Source organism: Echinops telfairi, unplaced genomic scaffold, assembly GCF_000313985.2.
Source record: "Echinops telfairi isolate 266 unplaced genomic scaffold, ASM31398v2 ScPeMD7_5592;HRSCAF=6446, whole genome shotgun sequence".
Taxonomy (NCBI): Eukaryota; Metazoa; Chordata; class Mammalia; order Afrosoricida; family Tenrecidae; genus Echinops; species Echinops telfairi.
Genome location: NW_022109491.1, coordinates 42,494,687 through 42,517,397, shown reverse-complemented (window position 1 = coordinate 42,517,397; position 22,711 = coordinate 42,494,687). Strand labels below are relative to the sequence as shown.

The 22,711-nt window shown below is 39.8% G+C and overlaps 1 protein-coding gene across 1 annotated transcript in view; it reads right to left on the bottom strand.

Annotated features, from left to right (window-relative positions):
* Positions 1 to 22,711, bottom strand: part of MACROD2 (mono-ADP ribosylhydrolase 2) — a 1,581,126-nt gene that overhangs the window by 91,133 nt on the left and 1,467,282 nt on the right. The window contains exon 5 of the mRNA XM_045295172.1: positions 17,000 to 17,030. Coding sequence (XP_045151107.1) covers positions 17,000 to 17,030 — 31 coding nt within the window. The remainder of the gene's footprint in view (positions 1 to 16,999; positions 17,031 to 22,711) is intronic.

Genomic DNA, 22,711 nt, shown 5'->3' with positions numbered 1-22,711 from the left:
GACTGTTTATCAGGATGATTGATCGGGCCCAAGATGAGGAGAAACACCCCTTACGGATCAAGCCCGTGGCGATTAACCAGATGAAGAGGCGGAGGAAATTATGAATTCTCCAAGCCAAGGGAAAAGCAAAGACCTGGTGACAGGGAATAAAAGTTAAACAGAAAGGTTTTGGGAGCAGAAAACTAGAAGCCAGGCACGAGGGAAGACCATGCGAAGCCTGTGCCTTCTACGTGAATCACGTTCTGGATGCCCCACAGCTCATCAGTCTTCTGTCACTAGTGGTGCACAGGTCCGTTCTGACCCTCAGATCTTCTCAAACTCCAGGTGAGATATGCGGCATGTTACATTTTGGCTCTTTGGACATGTTTTCATTTTAATTTTCTTCAGCTTCAACCTGAACTTACATCTGAGCCATTGGTATTCTGTTTCACTGTCAGTCCCTGGCCTGACATTGAGTGTCTCCATCACTTCTTTCCACATACGTACTCTATTTAATTTCCGTGTATTACATCTGGGGAAGTCCGTGTGTACCGTGTTGGGTCTTTTGTTTTTGTTTTGTTTTTTAAAGGACAAGTGGTGGTCTCCCAAAAGTCTATCATTTGATCTCCAGCTTTGTTTCTATCACCTAAACCATATTTTCCAACAGTTGTTCCTTCCTCTTTGCTTCCAACTTTTTCATTCCAGTTGCATCTTAAAAGTGTGGTTTTCGATTTCTGATTGAAGACATTGGTTAAAAAATATCATTTCCTTCATCATCTTTAGTGCCAGTGCATACATTTGAATGATAGTTATGCTGATTAGATTTTCTTGAAAGCTGATATCATCCTATCAAAGACACCATTATACTTCAAGACAGATTTTGAAATGTCCTTTTTGAAAATTAATGCAAAGTCATTACACTTAACTTTTTCATTCCCAGCACAGTAAACCATATGATCTTTTTGATTCAAAATGGCCAATACCATTTAATTTTAGCTCTCTAACCAAAGATATTGCTTTTTATGGTTTCCCTTTCATTTGGGGGAATTTTCTAATTTTCCTAGATTCATACTTCATACATCCTTAGTTCCAATTATTAGTAGATTTTTGCAATAGTTTCTTCTCATTTTGAGCCATATCTTATCAACAAATGAAGGCCCTGAAGGCTATATACCTTCAAGCCTTACTCCATCTGCCTCATTAAGGTCAACTGTACTTTGAGGAGGTGGCGCTTCCTCAGTTCTATGTTGAGTGCCATCTGACCTGGCACTATTTCTGACAATGCTCTGCTTTGATTCATTTGGTTTTCAGGAATGACAATGTGTCAATGTTATCCACAGTTTTCAGTCATGATTTCTTTGAAAAGGACAGCCGATTCCTCTTAATACTTTGTTCTTCTTCTGGAAGCTCCACTGAAACCTGTCGACTTTGGGTGACCCTGCTGTCATTTTAAATACCAGTGTCATATTTTCCAGCATCACAATAATACACAAGCCACCACAGTAGGGCAAACTGACAGTTAGGTGATGAGCCCTTCTGCCTACTACCTCCCAAACAGACAGAATAGAAACCTGCTACTAATAGTGTACAATAAGGAGACAGCTGGATCTAAGTTTTCTAGCTAGTCTTCTGGATTGTCTATATCTGGCTGAAGACAGCTGCTCGCTATGGGCTTTCTCACCCTGTGAGCCTCTTGTCATTTCTGTCTTGTACTTCACTCTTGCCCTTTATCCTCTTCCTAATTTCACCACGTTGCCGATTTCTTTTCGTACTCATTGGTGCTGGAGGTGGTTTGGAGTAAGATTTGTTAAGAGCCAAGCTAGAGTCGTGTGAGGGTTAAGGTGATAGTAACTTGGATGGGTCATGATTCTCTGGTTTTGCAGTTAGATAATCATACAATCATTTCACATGATATGATCTAATGCTATGATCTCTATTTAATGTAGAAAGAGTAGAGTGAGATGGGCCATCCTTATGCTGGTCAAAGGCTTGATCTAATATAAGGAGGTTATCCTGCGATACAACATCCTTAATTTGGTCACAGCCGTGATTTTACCGAAAGGCCCTGAGGGAGCCTTCTTGGGTGTGGCCTTCATCAAGCATTTATAAACTTCCTGGCAAAGTTCTTTAGCTTAGCTTGCCATGTTTCCTGCATATAACTCTTCTCACCTGACCTCTGTTCTTGGGATTTGTGCCAGAAACCTGCAGTATTACTTGCCAACCATGGGATTTATAAACCTTTTTAGACTGTGAGTGAGAAATCTGTCATCTTATCCACCAATCTGGAATCCATCTGCTCCTGTAGCAATGTGAGTCAGGAGAAGCATGCAGCCTAATATCTGATCCATAGACTCGCCAATCTCTATAGCAGTATCAGTTATTTCCTTTGGATAAATGTCTTGACATATGAGTATATAAGCGTTATTGGTTTTTCTTCTCAAGAGAACATCACCCAAGTCAGCTTTAATAGCCACACACACACACACACACACACACACACACACACACACACACCTTCATGACTTTAAGTCCCAGTATTGCTTCTGCAACTTGTGCAGAGACATCTTTAAAAAGCACTTAAAGTCAAGTATTTTTACATGACTCAAATCCCCTGATGCATATCACTATTTTATACTAGCAATGAGGCATAATTTCATTGTTTTATGAAGGATGAAAAAAGCTGATGAATTCTCATTTCCTTCTATATGCAACATGAAAAATAGCAATTCTTTGCACTTCTGCTTCTTTTTCACTAGGAATAAGATAATAAAATGTTTGCAAAGCTGAAAATAAAAGGACAGGCAATGATTTAGTATGCCAGCATTTCCCTATAACCACACCCACAAAGAACTTGTAGAATCCTATAACCCCTGATCTACTTGTGATTGCTTTAACAAGTTTGGTGTAATTATATGTGAGAAGTGGCTTTTTCCAGGTGGGTCATCGCATGGCTTTTAAAGCTGGAGTGTTCAAAGGCAGCACACACCACAGGGAGAGCACCTTCCTGAGGGGTAAGTACAGAAGATTTATCGTCAGGGGGATGTGGAATTATTTAAATTGTAAGTAATGTCAAGTATTTTGTTTTGAGAAGTAGAATGCAATATACTTATGCTTTATAATTTATATGAAACATCAATTTTTAAAACTAGGATATTTCCTAAAATTCAATGTAGAACGACGTCACCTTTAACCTTTAAAGGGACTCTGATTATAAAATGGATAAATCCTTGGTAGGATATCAACAAAGGTGGCTTTTCCGGTGCCTTCTGTCTTACCTCAGCCTTCACATACTGGATTCACGAACTCAACCTGTGTTGGGATAGTCCATAAAAATCGGGTTGTAGTAAAAGCAGAAGCTTGAGGAAGGGGAACTAGCATAAGTAGGTGTGGCATAACCTCTTATTTGGATCTATTTTGGGAACTCATAAGTCCCTCAAGAGACTTGTTCAACACCTTCATTTTCTTTTAATAGCAGGTGCTCTGTGCACAAATGTCTAAGGCCTGGGCTATTGACAGAAAGTTCAAACACATCCATATGATCCTCAGAAGAAATGCCTGGTGATCCGCTTCTGAAAGGTCACGGCTTTGAACAAATTATGGAGCAGAGTTCAACTCAGTCATATCTGAGTCACTATGAGTAGCAGAAACTCAACAGAAACTAGTTACACATGAGCAATATTTTAATGGTATTGCTATAAAATCATAGAAGATTTCATTAAACAAAAATCTCAAATTGTGAAACTATTGCTTCTTGAAATCTCTATATTTATATATTTTCGGATGCTATGTCTCCATCTCTCTATTCCTCCCAGGAGAATTCTATACTCTAACTGACATTTCATCAAAATGTCAGTTATTGGCACTTTATCCACATACCATGATTCAATAGTTCAATCATATCAAGAAGATTTGTACAATCATTACCATAATAAATTTTAGAACATTTTATTCTTCGTTGTATCATTGTTATTAGTGAACTTTTTAAAATTGTGGCATAAAACTTTCTCTAATTTAACAATTTCTATATATATGATTCAGTGCTATTTTGGCATCTTTGAGGGAGTCATAGAATACCTTTTAAAGGGTTTCTTAGTTTGCGGGGGGGGGGGGGGACCAGGAGGGGAAATATTGGGGCTGTAGCATAGATATGATAAAATTTCTCAATAAAATTTTCAAAGGATAGCTCTCGATACCCTCAAAAGATAAGCAGGTGTACTGTTGCAATGGGAAAAAATTTTCTTGGAACAACATTCTGACATTTTTTAACCAGTAAAATTTTTTATTTTCTTCAAACTTCTTAATATACCTCTCTGAAAGTTCAAGATCCTTTGAGAAAATCCATCAATATTACCTATTTGGAGTCCCCCCAAAATAGGAGTCATCCTAATTTTCGGAGCTGACCTGACTGGTATTTAAAAGGCCCAACATTTCTCCTCAGAAGCCGTTATTTTCATAGACACTTCTATTGTTTTTAAGGCACCCTACATGAGTTTCTATGGAGGCACTTTTGACTCAAAACTGAGACAAGTAGTTCCCGAGATAATGTGGCTATAGCCACCCCCCGATAGAGACCTGTTGAGATTTGTTTTGCCTGAAATAAGCCCATGCATGTATCAACTGAGACCTTAGTAGTAATGCTTTTGGAATGATCATCATATTCATATTATCAGCTAACACTTGAAGACCCTTGGAACTGAAGATCATAGAGTTGGTAAATGAGCTATAATCTGCCTGATTCCCCAAACCTTGCCTTTAATACCGTGTCTCCTTAGAGCATCTTAGCTCAGTTCTTCTTTGAACTGTTTGAATGTCCTAGATAAATCACTCAGTCATTCTTGGTTTCATTTTTAACAAGCAAGAAAAGGTGCTAGCACAAGTATGATTTCCAAAATAATTTCCTAGACTCAGTAGTCCAAGATCTTAGAAATGAAAATCTGTATTCAAATCTCTGGGTGTTTTCAGCAAGAAACCACAAACATTCAATTTTCCCCACCCTGCCATATGGTAGATTTTGTACTATTTTGTACTACTGCCGATGATTTTGTCCATAAAAATTTGCGATCCTATGACAGCTTGATTTTCTTAAAAGAGTCTTTTGCTATGTATTTCACATACAATACAATTCAATAGTTAATCATATTAAAGAGAGTTGTCCAATCATGTCCATAATCAATTTTAGAACATTCACTGCTTTCTTGTGCTCACAGTCATCAGCTACTCCCCTGACTCCAATCTCCTCCCCCAGCTCCCCTGAAGAAACCATAAAGGCTTTCATTGTCTCTCAAACTCTACCATTTCATATTCATAAAAACAAAGAAAGCAATGACAGAATTACAAAACAAAGTAAGCCCCATTCCCCAAACTCTGAATTATAGCAAGGCTATTCACATACCTGATAGGGGATTAACCAGAGTGCAATCCATGTATGGACATTGAGAATGTTTTTTGGGGTTCCCAATGTCATTCATAGCCTTTCAAAAGCTGGGTGTTCACAATTTAAGCTCGGGTACCATTCCCTCTTTGGGGTTTGGATTTTGTCATTTACAATCCTTGGATCACACAAACTGATGTGCTTCTTCCACGTGGCCCCAATTGATGCCTCTATAAAAGGCTTGTTGAGAGACAAGCCTTTAAGACCCCAGACCCTATTGTTTCTTATAGCTGAGAACCATCTAGTTTTTCATTTACCAACCAACAGAAATATAATCGCCTTCTCTGAGACTTGCACGCTGTCCTCCTCTCCACATACTGACTTGAATTTTCATTAAGATTCATTTATCATTCTTATAGAAGTGTATATTAATTTGAGGTGACCTCAGCACAATGTTGTATGGCAGCAAATGAATGGCCCTCTCTCTGTGCCCACAACCTCCCCAATTGACCCCAGCTGAGGTGAAGTCTCCTGTGTTTTAAAGGTGTAGTTATAGAGGGCAGGATATATGGTTAATGGCTGCAAGCCAGAGTCTCTACCTTGCTGCTTGGGAGACCAGATTGGAAGCGTGCATGACCTGAGAGCAGAAGGCTGTCTTTTGTCTTGGCTCTTATTCTTATCGTAGCGGACTCATACAATATTGTCCTTTTGTGATTGACTGTCTTCACTTAGTATCATTGTTTCCAGTTCCATGTCATGAGTGATTCATGAATTCAGTGTCTTTTCCACGGATGCATTGTTTCATTGTGTGCATGTGCCAGCGTCTCTGTGTCCATTCATCTGCTGATAGGGATTTCGGTTGTTTCTAGCGTTTTGCTACTGTGGACTGTGCTGCTATAAACACGGGGGAGCATATATCTGTTCATGCTTTTCACCTTGCTTCCTTAGGTTATATACTCACGAGCGTATTACTGGGTCACATGGGATTTCTATTCCTAGCTGCTGCAGACAGCACCACATTGCTCTCCACAGTGGTTGTACACATCTGCCATCCCAGCAGCAGCATATGAGAGCTCCAATCGCTCCACACCTTTCAGCATTTGTTGTTCTCTGAGTTTTTATTTTTAATTTTTCTATCATAGTGAGTGTAAGGTTGTATTTCATTGTTCTGATTTGTCCTTCTCAAATGGCCTGCGATCTTGAGCATTTCCTCATGTATTTGTTTGCCATCTGAGTGCTTTCTTTGGTGAATTCTATGTTTATGTGTTTTCCTCACTTTATAATTGGATCACCCATTCTTTGTCTTGCTGTGATGGTGCAGAATTCTATGTACTGGAGTGATTAGTCTTGTCTGTTGTATATTTGCTGAAGATTTTTTTCCCACTCTGTGGCTTCTTGTTTTACATCTTTTAATGTGCATAAGTGTATTGTGTTTAATGGGTTCCAGTCATCTCTTTTGTCTTCTTCTGTGAGTGATTCCAATATTATACATGGTAGTCTGTGTATGTCCTAAATTATTGCCCATAAATTTGTCCTGATTTTCTCATTGATGATCCTTATAGCTTTGAAGTTTATATTTAGGTCTTGTGTGGAGATGAGGAAGGAGTGAGTGGGTTGGGTCGGCAAGGTTAGTGAGCGGAGGGAGCATGAGAGTAGGTAGATGTGATAGTAGTAATAGGAGATGATCGTCTGCATAAATCCACTTTTTCTCTATATTGGATAAAGGACTTTTAAGAGGCATACTAGTACTTGTTAGTTAATGTTTTACTAGGAAAGAGAGAGCATGATTGGGAAGCAATGGTGGGTGGGATAGTCAGAGAGTGTAAGCTAGTACACAGGTCAGCCTATAACTGAATGAAAGAAGTAGGTACACAAATAGCTCTGCCAGCTAACAAGGCTTAGCTCCTTGTCTGAGGGCCACTCTCTCAGTTTCCCTAGGGGGTTCATCCCTCAGGAGCAGGGGCTGGTTTCCCTTTGTTCTTTTGGAGAAAGGGGTGTGATGGAAGAGTATGTCACGCTTGGTCCTGTTTGGGAGATGGGTGCAGCCACAGATTTGTGATGAGAGACCTGAGGTTCAAAAGCGTAGACATTGAGTGGGCTATGGTAGAATGCAAGAAATATACACAGGCTAAGGAGCAAAAGAGGCAAAGACAGATGCTTGTTTTAGCTGGGGTGTCTAAGAGCTAAAAAGCCTTGCCTCCTTATCCAAGCACCATTCTCAATTTCACTTTGGATTTTTTCCCTTAGGATGAGGGGGTGGTGGCCTATTTGTGCTCTTAGAGAAAGGGGTGTAGTGGGAGAGTCTGCCTGTCTGTGCCTGTTGGCAACAGTCACAGAGAAGGGTTGTGGATAAGATCTGAGGTCTGCAGGGGGGCTGCCAATCACCCTCTAATAAAGTAAGGGCTATAGAACGAACTCCTGGTTTGGGGGAAGCTTGCTTCTTTCAGTGTTAGGTGTGTGAGACACTGATGGAATCCAAAGAATGGAACCTGCCTGGGGTGGGCATGGTCTGCCTAAGAGGGCACACAACTGCTAGGGTTTGTGTGCATTCTGAGAGTCCGTATGAATCTAAACTGGTCATTAGTCAACCTGTTACATGGAATAGAGAGAATGCAAAAGCCAAAGAGCCCACCCCCCAAAAAATCAAAACAACCCCCCAAAAACAACAACAAAACACCAGCCCTAGTTTGGTTGATGGCTACTTGGTTTACAGGGGATCCCTCTGCCCAATATATAAGTTACTTTGGCAAGGTGGGGTGGGGGAGCGGGGCAGGGTGGGTCTCTGAGAGAAAGAGGTTGAAGTGACTATGGGGATCCAAACAAATGGGAAATTACACTGCTTGTCCTGAGAGGGATTCCTCACCAGGCTGGCCAGGGGTCCACAGAATCAGGAAATGGGGCTACTGGGTGGTTAGGCTGAGACTATGATTGTGGGCAGAAGTGGAGCTGAGAATTCCTAATGTCACAGGAAGTCAAGGCCACTGGTGGGATGTGGGGTGGGGGGTACCAGAGAGGTTCAGTCTGTTTTGCTGAGTTCTGGGATTCCCCAGGAAGAAAAGGGAGGGGAAATAAACGAACAAGCAATTAAACAAATAGAGAAGAGGAAAAAAAAATCTTGGAGCACCCAGTTTCCAGGTCAAGCATCTGGAGTCGCAAAACAAGGCACCCTACCTACTGGGCTCTCTCTGGGACTCACAGATGTCCCCTCTGTGTTAGCTTTCTGGCTTAAGATTTGACTCTTGAAACCACAAATGACAAAAATGACTTTGTCTCTTATCACTGAAAACCTTTACTTAAAGGCAAAACCAGATTCTTTTCTTTTCATTGTTAGGCTCAGATAAAATTTGAGATTATTGGGAGGTTAAGTTTACTTGTTTATTTATTGGAAGTACTTAAGGAAATTTACTCTTTTTTTCAAATAATTGCCATGCTTGTGATTAATTGTGATCTGTGCTATTATGATGTAACAAAAAGGTTTCATTTCCTGAGAGCTGAACTCACACAGCCAGAGGTGCTCAATAATACACATCCGGCTTTCAGTTCAGCAGCAGCCACTGTGAAGCCTCCTGTGATAAAAGCTGGCTGGTGTCACACAGAGCACAAGTAGAGCCTCCTTTACATGATTGTTCAACAAGTGAAGACTGTTTTAGAATCTAGGTGGTGGTATTGAACAAAACTTTTAAATGCCCTGCCTTCAAGGAAATGAAATTCAGTTGGACAAGATACCATAAGAGCAATTGTAGCAATAAAAACATTAACATGATAAGTTATGTTAAATTACTTATATAAATTAAAATTATTTTTTAAATTATGTAAATAAAATTTATTTATCTTTAAACTTTATCTCACTGCTAGGCACTATAATAGTCACTTTTAATGTGTTAGCAAATTTAATCTTGGAATAGTCAGTATTATCCCCTCTGGCAGTCTGGGTTGACTTGAGAAGCAAATTCACAGACACTGATATGTATATTAAGAAAGAACCTTATATATAAGCACAATTGAATATTGAGGAAAAATCCCAGTTCAGCCCAGATCAAGTCCATAAGTACAACGATAGCCCATGTGTCCAACACCACTAAAAATTCCTCTTCAGACCCATGAAGCACATTCAATAACGCTGAATGCAGGAAGATCACAGGCCAGTGGGTGGAAAGTCTTGTGGATCCAGAGGCATCTCAGAGCTGGCAGGGGTCTCCACGTGACTCCTTCAGCCCAGGGCTCTATTGTAGCTTCATGTATCTTGTCAGCAAGCATGCCTCTCAGGGAGTGAGCTTGTGTCCCACCTCCAGCAAGCTATTTATCTCCTTAGCACCTCCATAGGAGGTCATCAAGCTGTGGCCTTAATGACAGGCTAACTTCTACCGCTTCACTCTTTTTTTAAAAAATTATTTTATTGAGGGCTCGTACAATTCTTCTCACAGTCCATTCATACATCCATTGAGTCAAGCACATATGTACACATGTTGCCCTCATCAATCTCATAACATTTGCCCTCTACTTTAGCCCTCCATATCATTTGTTCATTTTCCGCCTCCCTCCCCCTCCCCCCTCCCTCCTGAACCCTTCATAATTCAAAAATTATTATAGTTTTGTCATAAGTTACCCTGTCCGACGTCTCCCTCTGCCCTCTTCTCTGCTGTCCATCCCCCAGGGAGGAGATATACTTAGATTCTTGTAATTGGTTCCCCCCTTCTACCCCGCATTCCCTTCACCCTCCAGGCCTCGCCCCTCTCACCGCTGGTCCTGAAGAAGTCATCTATCCTGGATTCTCTGTGTTTCAAGTTGCTATCTTTACCAATTTACATCCTCTGGTCCAGCCAGATTTGCAAGGCAGAATTGGAATCATGATATTGGAGGGAAAGGAAGCATTAAAAAACTAGAGGAAAGTTATATGTTTCATCATTGCTACCCTGCACCCTGATTAGCTCATCTCCTCCCCAAAACCCCTCAGCAGGGGGGAGTTCTGTTGCCACCCGATGGACTCTGAGTCTCTACTCTGCACTTACCCACCTTTACAATGACATGATTTCTTGTTCCTTGATGCCTGACACCCAATCCCTTCGACAGCTCGTGGTCACACATACTGGTGTGCTTCTTCCATGTGGGCTTAGTTGCTTCTGAGCTAGCTGGCTGCTTGTTTATCTTCTAGTCTTTAAGACCCCAGATCACCCCTTCACTCTTAAGACTCTCAAATTGACAACAGATTATGTAACAACCGCACCCCCATTTTAGAGGCTTAGATGGTTAAGTAAATTCCTATGTCTACACAGCATAGGAGGGACAGAATTTGAATTCAAGCCAAGATCTATGGGATCCTGAAACTCATATCCCTAGTCTCAATGATATATATCCTTCTCCCCATTGCTGCTCTGGGACTCTAAGAAAATGCTGATGTAATGATAAGCATCATGGAATATAAGATACATCGTACAATTTTTATAAAGATCAGGTTACAAGAAACCTAGACTCTCTCATTGGCCATAGGAGCACCAGAACCATTAAGGCCTAAGAGCAACTAATCTGCCAAATAATGAACACCTGGATGGTTTCAGGAAGATGAAAAACTAACATTCCAACTCCCTGTCTCACATTTATAATTTGTATACTTGGATGTCTAATAGTATCAACACGAGTTTCCCTTGAGTTGATTCGGACTCACAGCATCCTCGTGAGTTCTATGAATGAGTTCTATCTCAATAAATGCATTTTTAAAATTTAATTGCATCTAAAAAGTTAGCCTCTATTATTATGGAATACATGCATTCCATACAGTTTCCATGGGAATATCCTCATGGCCATGGATCACCACGTTTGTCTTCTAAACGTTGTGGGTGGGTTTGAATAGCTAAACTTAGTAATTGTTAGTAATTGTTTAACCCAGAGACCCTATAATTATGCTTAAATTAACTACCAATAAGCACTGTTTATAATACCCAACAATGGAAACAACTCAAATGCCCAACAAATAAAGGTATATAATTTGGTATATTTACAGAATAGAGTAACAATAAAAAGGAATATGTGTCATGCTAAATGGTACACTTTAAAAAGATTCTATGTGAAAAAATTAGTCACAAAAGATCATATTATATCATTACACAATGCTAAATGTCTAAAATAGGCATCTAGAGATACGGAAGGTACCCTGGTATTGCCTTGTGTTCTGTACTTGCAGGACAGAGGATATAAGAGGGAGATAGGAGTAACTAATTTACAATTTCTGTTGCAGGTAATGAAATTTTTCTCAAATTAGATTTTGGAAATGGTTTCATTATTCTGTTCATATAATAAAATCATTTAAAAGAGTTAGTTATATGTTAAATGAGTTCTATCTCAATAAATGCATTTTTAAAACTTAATTGCATCTAAAAAGTTAGCCTCTATTATTATTTACTGATTTTTCCTAAAAGATAAATGAAATTATTCCTTCTACTATGTTAAAAAATCCAAACCCAAATGCATTTAATTTAATCTGGTCCCCAGACTGCCCAGAGCAAATCAGAATCAAAATCCAAACCCATGCCATCGAGGTGATTCTGAGTCCCAGCAATCCACATCGGGTTTCCAAGTCATTGTCGCTCTTTCCAGGAGCAGACAGCCTCATTTTTCTTCTTCGAAGCAGCTGATGGATTTGAAACACTGAACTAGCTATTAGCAGTCCAACAGTGTCTCCAGGGCTCTTTGCCATCTGAGTGAGACCTGTCTATTTCTTAGCTGGTCCTAACCTGATCATGATTAAGACTTGCTCCTTACTATGCCAACCGTGAGGACAGCACAGGGCTAGGCGTGTGGCGCTCTGCTGCCCACAGGGGCACTGTGAGGGGGAACTGACTCAACGGCCTCCTACAAGTCCTTAACCAGTTCCGTTCTAGGTCCTGGGATAGACCAATAAGAGAATGTAGAGTCAATTTCCAGAATGGAAGTTTGGAATAAAGCGTGGATTTTACTAAAAAATTAATTTCTTTAGAGAAAGCTCTAGGAACATTTCAGTGAACCGAGAAATAAATTCAGGACAATAAACTTAGAGGTGAGACAGTTTAACATTGGTTTTGTTACTTCAGCTTTATTGATTTCACTTTTAAGGACTCTCCTTGTGAACCATGGCTGAATGATACAGTCTAGTGATTCTAAGGAAACTCCCTATGTTTGCTCAAGAAATTTAGATTCATATTTTCTCTTTTTCTTTCTCCTGTATCTGTGAACTCCTGCTCACTATATAACTTCTACTCCACTATCTTTAGCTCCCTGCCCTACAATCACACTCTCCTGGGTCTTTGGGTGTACAGGCTAGTGGTGCACAGCTACTCGGGATTCCTTTCTGTTTGTTTAACAAATGTTACAGCTTCGGGGGATTATAGATTTACAAAAACAAATTGCAATTGATTCCTTAAGAGATTTCTTTGGAAATGGGCCAGAATTAGTGGTTTAATAAGTGATGCAATTACTCATTCTCAATATATTGATTTTTGTTCCACTGATGTGTCTGCAAATTTTGCAAGGTATTGTAAAAAGAAATATAAACACAGTTAAAGTGAGAGCTGAAGGTCTTTATGTAGTGACTGACCACTAATGGTAGCGGTCAATAATAGACTCTGATACCACAAGAATTCCACACATATAATTTTTCAGGAGTTCTAAATTATAAAGATATTTGAAAATCCAGCATGCTGACAAATTCACCAAGTGTCCTTGCAGAATAACATTACTCTTGTTATTATCATTGTCCTTGCACCAACATTATTCAAAAAATTTTGCTGATTTGAGATAGTTGATCTTGCCCTAAACTATAATTTCACTGGGTGACCTGTGTGATGTAATTGACTAGTCACTCACTTTAGGCATAAAAGCCACCCACCAAAATTCAACTCCCCAATCTTTTCTACTATTATCATTATGAGAAGCCAGGTGAATGCTACCCTAGAATAAAGTCTCCACCGTCTGTGCAGTGGAAGCAATGTCTCTCTGGTGGGATGTGGGTGGATGGCAAGTATGTGAACTGTTTTGAGCCAATGCACCTTAAAATAGTAAGTGTTCTTATCCTTAAGGCTTAGTTTACTGAAATCAGGGTAAATAAGCTTGTGAGAGCAATACACTTTGAACAACAGGGAAATTACTTGACAAAACGGCAGACCTCTGGGTTCCTGACAATGGTAGGAACAAGGTCCTTTAAAGCAGAATGTTCACCTTGGAACTGTTAACAAAGAAAGGAATATGTTTTTGTTTAGATGCACATTGTGAAAGCAGATTAGCTTCAGTCCAACTAACAGGTGTGTGAAGTGTTGTGAGGTTTGATCAAGGCCATTGCAATCACAACTACTCAACATACAACAAAATCAAGCGGTCCCGGTCCTGGACCGTGTTCACAGCCACTGCTATCTTTGAGCCCACTGATGCAACCACTGTGGTCATCCATGTGGTTAAGGACCTTCATTTTTCTGTTTGCTGAGCCTACACCTTATCAGCCATCATGTCCTCGTCCAGGAACAGTTTCCTCCTTCTGAGAACAAATTCGAAGGATGAGAAAGAAGTCTCCATGGGTTTCAGGGTAAATTGGATGAACACACACACACCAGGGGATCCCTCTGTAATTCGGAGAGAATCACCACCAAAGAAAGACCAGGCAGCCGGCAGTCACAGAAACAACTCAAAAGTTCAGTAAACCCAAACTTCTATGTCCCAGAGTCTGTGAGAGCAAGCAGCGGAAGGGGAGGGGCATAGACCTGCTCTTAAGTACCAAGCGCTGCTCCTTCACCGCTGTTGGCTCCTGACCAGCCTGTGCCCTTCCAAGCAGAGTCCCACAGCAACCAGGCCCAGCGCTAGTCCCAGTAATCTCTGCTTACTCTGCCAGCAAGCAGGGTTTAGCCTACCTTAGGCCCGCTTTCCTCACTCCACCAGCAAGAAGGTGCTGCTGGCTCTTTGATCCCTCCATGCCCTACTAGCTAGCAGGATCCGGCTGATCTAGGCGTACTCTCAGTACCGCACTGCAGGAAAGCCCAGCTCTGCTCTGATAATCCCTCTGTGCCCCACCAGTGAGCAGAGCTCAGCCCAGCTTAGACAGCTTTCAGCACTCTGCCAGCAAGAATTCCTAGCACCAGCCCAGCAACCCCTCCGTGACTCCCCACTAAGCAGTCTAGCAAGCTAGGTGCTCTTTCCTTGCCCCGCCAACAAGAAGACCCAGCCCCCGACCCGACCCAGTGATCGCTCAATGCCACCAACATTCAAGGTCCAACCCACCTTCAGTGCTCTTTTCCTATCATCCTAGCAACCAGCCCAGCTCCCAGCCCAGAATTATCTCCATGCCCACCAGCAGGTAGGGCTCAGCCTGGCACAGTGCTTTCTCCACCAGATCAGCCACAATCACTCAGGTCAAGGTCGAATGCCACACTTTTCTTACTGTGGCTCCATCACATCTCCTTGTCTACAGCTACAAAGCTACAGGGCCAAGGTGATAACCCACCAAATTAAAACCCTGCTTTTTTTTTCCTTTTTCTTTAGTTTACATTTTCCCTTTTCCTTTCATCAAACAGCAATTTTTAATCTTTCTTTTCCTCCCTATTTCTCTTGTTTCTCTTGTTTTTTCTTTTCATTTTCCATTGCTCAACCCCTTTCTCCCTTCCCTCCTCTTCATCCGGACTTGACTTTATCCAACACAAATTCAACCCAGAAGCCAACAGCTACAACAGGATGCCGTGGAAACATCAGTCAGTTGCAGTACACCCCCAAATCAAGAACAACAAGCACCAGCAACTGAAAGACACCCACATGGATGGAATACTGTGAAAAGAAGGACCGGGGATTATCAGCAGTGGAATTCTAAAGAACAGCTTCTATTGTGAATCTGAACTTATTCGTACTGGTTTTCCGAGGGGACTGTCCCTGTCCTCCCCCCACCCCCTCTCCCCAAGTGCTCTCAAGATTTGGTCCTTTCCCGTGAAACTGGAGAGTTTGACTATGACACACTGTGAGTTTTTATTTTCATTTTGGGGTCTATACTGTTTGGAGTTTTCTCATCTTCTTGAATAGGTGCTTTCTCCTCCTGCCTGGTGTTGGAGAAGTTGGAGGAGAAGACTATATGACCCATAAATGTCTATGCTACAGAAAGATGGAATAAAGCCTGAAGAGATCAATGTACATCCATTTCATTGCAGTAATATTTGTGATAGCAAGATTATGGAAACAGCCATGATGTCCAGAGGCATAAGAAGGGGTAAATAAATGTTGGTGCATAAATACTATTCACCTCTATACAATAATGATGAAACTCTGAACTACTCATGACATGGACGAATTGAAAGGGTATCGAGGTGAGTGAAGAAAGATCATCATTAAAGGACAAGTACTGGATGGACAAATGTTATAAAAGGTCAAAATGAACGTTTTCTTACCCAAAGTCATAAACGGATAGTTCCCAGGGGCAGGAGAGAAAGAGAAAGAGGGAAAGCAACAGGCTAGAGTGCAGTCAGGTATTAACTTGGGGGAAAGGGGAACAACAGTCTCCCAGAGGGAGAGAGGAGGAAAAAGGAATGGGTGAGGTAAGCTATTGCAAAATTAGATGAGTGGTTAAATACAAAAATGATGAGCTGAAATGCTAACTCCTATCTTATTCACAAAATAAGTTTTTAAAATTTGATTAGAGTAGTAGGACATTTTCACTATTAAAAAAGAAAGAAAAGGCTAATATTAGAAAGAATAAACTCACAACTTTAACCTTCATCTAGATACACCCTGCCCTACACTAGTAGAGTGTAGATTCTTGTTTTAGATGAATGACTATTTTATTTTTCAATTGAAAGTCTCCATGTGGGAAGAAGTTTGAGTTCAGAAAGATTGAGATCTATTTTGCTTGAATTATAAAAACCTACAATGATAAACAATCTTCATTTTACCTTACTACTGTATATACCAGAAATAGCGACTAAGCACAAGGTTAGCAGTTCAAATTCACCAACCATTCTGGAACAAGATGACACTCTGGTCAGGCAAAGATGGAAAGTCTCATAAGTTCTAGGGGACAGTTCTACTCTGTCCTATAGGGTTGCCATTATTTGCAATCAATTATATGGCAGTCTGTTTATGTTATAAGTGGTAGTTTAAGAAAAGCAAGATAGAAATATGTCATCATAGACAGAAGACTATTTAGAGTTTTACATTAGAGAAAAAAGTGCTTACAAAATCATTTTCATTTAAATAATATATTAATATCAGGAAATATTTTTGCTTATTATTTGGATTGTGAAAAATTGAATATTTAGCTATGACATGCATGTTAACACGTTTATTAATTTTAATTTTCAATAAAACTATAGTTTTTCTGAGAAACTTGACTTAGTTATGAAAGAGCTATTAAATATCAAATACTATCCCTAGGGGAAATAACTAAAAATCAACAATAATTTTGATTTTAAAAGACATTACAGTTCAGCCTATGGAATGATTTTATGTGCTGTACAGTAAAAAAAATTCACAAACACCAAAGATCCCAAGTAGCCTCCTGAGATTCCTTCATGGACTTGATCTGAATTTTGAGTCTTTAAATCACAGAAAACTAAATTCATTAATGATTCTCTAGTTTTTTAGAGATTAGCACTGAACTTCTCTTTTACACATGCACAAAAGAGATAAATAAAAACATCATGGATCACTTACCATAAATGCCAGTTGAGATGCAAGGAAATGCCTGTGAATAAACCACAGAAACAACAACATCTGTTAAAGGAAGGACTCTTTGTCCAATATCATCTATTTCCACATGTTATTTTCCTGAAAATGATATGCTAACATGCTCAGAACCATGAAACTTCACCAATTTGGAGTAGTACATACTCTAGAAATGGAAGCACTTGAATGACAAGAAATATTTCATATGCAGTGTGACCTGGAGTTGGGTCACATCAGCTTGCTAGAGCAAACATCTAAATATTAAAGAATCTTGTGAGACAATATAGTTATTATTAACAAATGAAATTATACAAATTCAAAATGAAATACATTATATCCAAAGTAAAGGTATATACTCAGAACTCATCCTTCTGTAATTATTTCATTCCAATTTTCTCTTATTTACTTCTTGAGTTTATTTTTGTTTTTCGAAGGGAGTACAATTGAATTGTGTGCTACTGTGCATCTCTTACCAACTCCATGTTACGTTAAGCCATTTAAGGGACTTGAAATCTGAAAATGGCAATCAACATTTATGTTGAAACTACATAAACTGATGGAACTATAAGTTGGTTATATATACAAACCTTTATTAAAATTCAACAAAATGATTCTGAAAGAGTCAATAAAATGTTGAATTTATAATAAAATATTATACATATCATTTAACTGGTAAATTGCATGCTATGCACTTTTGTATCAATAAGAATAACATAAGTTTATCCTTAACAAAAGTAAACATACATATGCAAGAGGGATTTTATACAGTTTATGGAAAATACATATTATGAAAAATATACATGGATTAATTTTTTATGAAAATAAACTTCTAATAATTTCCTATAGCATGTCTGAATAAGACAAAGTTTGAGGAACTAAGAAGGATAAAACATCAGTTTAAAAAGAGCCCCTATTAGAGCAACATGAACTATGCCAAAATAGAAGCAAGAAACAAATATTAAAGTTGTGGTGAAGAAATTTGAACGAAAGAATTGAGAAATATTTGAAACTTTATGAAAGCCTTATTGAGACAATGCTTCAAAGAAATCATGAATTTACAAATGACTAACTCATTTTAACAAGGGACAAGGCAGTGCTGAAGTTGAAGTGTACAGCAGCTGACTATCCATATCAATTTCCCAAGAAATATTAATCTTGTTTTTATGGCCTAATTGAAGAAGACTGATGATTCTTGTCAGAATCAGAGGCCCACACCAGAGACATTACAATTCATCCAGTTTACATAATTCTGATTGAAAATTGAAATTCAAATGTGCCCAAACTAAGTCGGTTCATTGTCAGGATGGAAAAACATGCTTTGGTGCCTGTTTGCTGGCCTTTTCCCCACCACTGTAGTTTTCTACTTTCTTAAAGCATCTTTGTAATAAGCCCCTGTGATTATCTGTATCCTTTGAGAAAATCTACCTTAGAACCCAGCAAGTCCCCACCAAAGCCACTGTTTTGATTGAACTTATTTGAAAAAGACACTGTAATCAGATTGAGAAGAGTAGTACTGAGGGGGAAGAAGGAGCCCAGGGGCATGCACAGTGCATAGGCTATGCACTGGATGGTGAACAGCAGGATCAGTGGTTTGAAACTACCAGCGTCTTGGCAGAGAAACATGTGGGCATCGACTCCCAGAAGGATCTACAGTCTTAGAAAATCCAAGGGGCACTTCCACTCAGTCTTCACGTGTCACTCTGAGTTGGAATCGACTCTTGCCAGTAAGGTTGGTTTTTGTTTGTTTCTCTGTTTGTTTTCTACTACAGAGTAAACCTGTCTGTAGCCATCCAATGAATTCAGAGAGACATATTCAAATATATTTTGTTATAATATACCCATGCATCATGAATTTAGTAGCAATACTTTTGACTTACCTTTATAGATTCTTTCTCTCTCTCTCACTCATAGGGGGTGGGTTGAGTGAGTTTTCAACATTTTCAAACATACATTTTTTAAATCATATTTTTCTTAGCAATTTTTAAATAGTTGGATTGAAAAAATGAGTCAATAATTATAATTATACCTTTAATGTTTAATTATGCTTTCTAAGAGTACAGAGCTATCTGGACAGGCCAATATCCTCTGTCAAACCCTTTTGTGTACATTTGATTAAATCCTTTAATCTCCTATGTCTTCAATTATAAAATGAAGAGGAATACCTACCATAAAAATATTTTATATTTTATATAAATCAATTTTATATTTTTTGTTTGTGCTTAACAATGTTCCCTATTGTTAGCCACAATTAAGAACACTTCAGAATCATGGCTATCTCATGCACAATGGCACACACAGAAATATGTACTGCTGAGTCCTGTGTGTTCCTCTAGATTTCTTACTGATCTGTTATAATGCATAAGATTTTTATTGGCTGATTTTTAGAAGGCAATCAAGAGGCTTTAGCAGCTGGATTGATAGAGAGATAGAATGGACTTCTAAAGACACAATTACAGTATGAGTTCCAGCATACCTTGCAGGTTAGAATAAGGTTCTCCAGGAGGCTGGGTGCTCTAAACCAGCATCCAATATATGTTGTTATTTCTCCACCAGCCAGGATTCATGGGTTCAGGAATCCAGGGGTGGAAATGGCACTACTCACTATTACTCCCAGTGACCCACTGGCAGCATTTTTGCTTCCTGTCTCTGAAACACTATGCTTTCATAACTGGAGAGGTTAGTTGAAAGAAGGGAACACTCCCACCTGGAGACACAGCACTGATTCAATTGAATTGGCTGATAAGAATGTTTCTTGACCATTTGGGGATCCTCATACTTCAGGATTTACAGACTTACCAAGGGGGGAAATTGAATTGATATTATGCAATGAAGGTAAAGTAGAATATGTATAGGATCCAGGAAAATCCTTATGCCATCTCTTGATCCTCCTAAGTATTGTGATTAAAGTAAATGGTAAGCTATAGCAACCGAACCTGGGAAGAGTACTAGTGGCCCTGACCCCTCAGGAATGAAGGTGTAGGTCATCGTGCCAGGTGAAGAACTAGGACCAGCTGACAACAAGAGGAATAAGGAATGGGTGGTGGAAAAACATAGTTCTGAATACTAATTGCAGCCATCTGATCAAGTTCAGAGAGAAAGATTGTGATTCTTGTTTTGATCTCTTGTTTATATTTTTGCATCAGATATTTTTATCCTGTTCATTTACAAAATATAAAATGTAAATGGGACCAGAGCATTTTTCTTTGCACACATAGTCATATGATGTTAGGCAAAAGTATGATTATATTAGTGCCTTTCAAGACTATGTAAGGTTAAAGAGATATAGATAGGTGCCATGTTGAGAAAGGGTGGACTATAATAGGTATTGTGGCATCTTGGCCTGGGCAGGATTCTCTGTGGTTGGCAGTAAGCTCTTCTGCATCAGATGTAGGTTACAGCCTGTTGAAGAACTGGTTCCTTTTCCTGCCTTCTTTCCTGCTGGTGTAAATTCTGCACCTAGTTTCTTTCTTTTTTTTCCTGGGTCTAGTTTCTTGGGATTTGTGCCTACAGTCATAGTGATTGCCTTCCTGTCCCAGGAGCTATCAGTGGAGCTTCCATGACCTGCCATAAGATCTGGTCTACCAATCTATCTGATTCCACCAAGCTCTGATCTCCCAGCTTTTTGGATTCCCAGAAATCCTGAGTCAGCTAAAGCCTCCAATAGTACATCTGACAACCAAGATCATCTTCCACAACAAGCCTGCTTCTGTTTTTAGACTTGATAACCAACAAGCTGGAAAACCCTGTTTCACAAAGAGATGTTGTTGGAAATGGAAGAAGGTGCAACACAGTCTCAGACAGAACAGGATATGATGGTGAACACTTGATCCAGTGTTGTATAGAAATCAGTAGCTGGCATTGTAGAAAAATCAGTTCTCGCTGCATTGCTGTTAATAAGTTCAATGAACTCCTCTTGTGCTGTCTCAGGAACATCTTCAACTTTGACTGGGAATGGGCTTCTGGAAAGTGCAAATGGGGTGTCAGGTAGATTTGGAAAATGCGATGGAATTTCATCTGCAAAATGTGCAAGTATTCTTTCATAGAAATGATCATCGTAATCCTTTTGTCTGGTTCAATGTCATGTTCCTCAAAGAAAGAAGATGAGGTAGGCAACATGTACATTTTATTTTCATTCAATTTTTTTGCTAGAGCTGAAGTTTCATTCGGAATGATCAGATATTTTCAGACAAATCGAGGCATGTTGCATTTGGTTGTTGCAGTGATAAATTTAACTCATTCAAGATGGGAAAGATGTCAGCCAAGTAAGCTATTTTCTGCAGTTCACTTTTATAGCTGAAAAGTGCTTCGAACTGCGGTCTTGCTTTCTGATTAAAAAGCATTTTTGAAAAATAAGACAGAGCAAAAGTGTGCATGTTATTATCTCCACAGGTCTGTCTAAATAAGATAGGCTGGATGAACAATCCGGAGGAGAAAACAATGGGACCGACAGTTCCTGGGGGACATGGGAGAGGGGGAGATGGGGGGAAAGGAAGTGGTATTAACCAACCCAGGGACAAGGGAACAACAAGTGATCCAAATTGGTGGTGAGGTGGGTGTGGGGGGCTTGGTAGGGCATAATCAAGGGTAATATAACAAAGAGGAACTACTGAAACCCCAGTGGGGACTGAGCATGATAGTGGGACAGGAGGAGAATCAAGGGGAATAGAGGAAAGAGCTGGGAGGCAAAGGGCATTTAAAGAGGTCTAGATGAAGACATGTACATATGCAAATAGATTTATATATAAGGATGGGAAAATAGATCTATATCCATATATTTATAGGGTTAGTATTAAGGTAGCAGAAGGACATTGAACCTCCACTCAAGTACTCCCTCAATGCAAGAATACTTTCTTCTATTAAACTGGCATTCTATGATGTTCACCTTCCCAACAGAACCACTGAGGAAAAATCAGGTGAATAAGCAAATGTGGTGAAGAAAGCTGATGGTGCCTAGCTATCAAAAGATATAGCAGTCTGGGGTCTTAAAGGCCTGAAGATAAACAAGTGGCCATCTAGCTCAGAAGCAACAAAGCCCACATAGAAGAAGCACACCAGCCTGTGTGATCATGAGGTGCCGAAGGGATCAGTTATCAGGCATCAAAAAACAAAAAATCATATCATTGTGTGCTCACCTCCATGATACGATCGCTGAAGGCAAATAAATGCATAAGCAAATGTGGTGAAGAAAGCTGATGGGGCCCGGGTATCAAAAGATATAGCATCTGGGGCCTTAAAGGCTTGAAGGTAAACAAGCGGCCATCTAGCTCAGAAGCAACAAAGCCCACATGGAAGAAGCAAACCAGCCTGCACGATCACAAGGTGTCGAAGGGACAGGTATCAGGCATCATCAGAACAAAAAATCTTGCCATAGCAAATGAGGGGGATTGCAGAGTGGAGACCCAAAGCCCATTTGTAGGTCACTGGAGATCCCCTTCCAGAGGGGTCTCGGGGAGGAGATGAGCAAGACAGAGTGGGATGCAGCAATGATGAAAAATACAACTTTCCTCTAGTTCCTAAATGCTTCCTCCCCAACCCACTGTCATGATCTCAATTCTACCTTGCAAGTCTGACTAAACTAGAGGGTGTACACTGGTACAGATAGGAACTGGAAACACAGGGAATCCAGGGCGGATGATCCCTTCAGGACCAGTGGTGTGAGTGGTGATACTGGGAGCGTAGAGGGAGAGTGGGTTGGAAAGG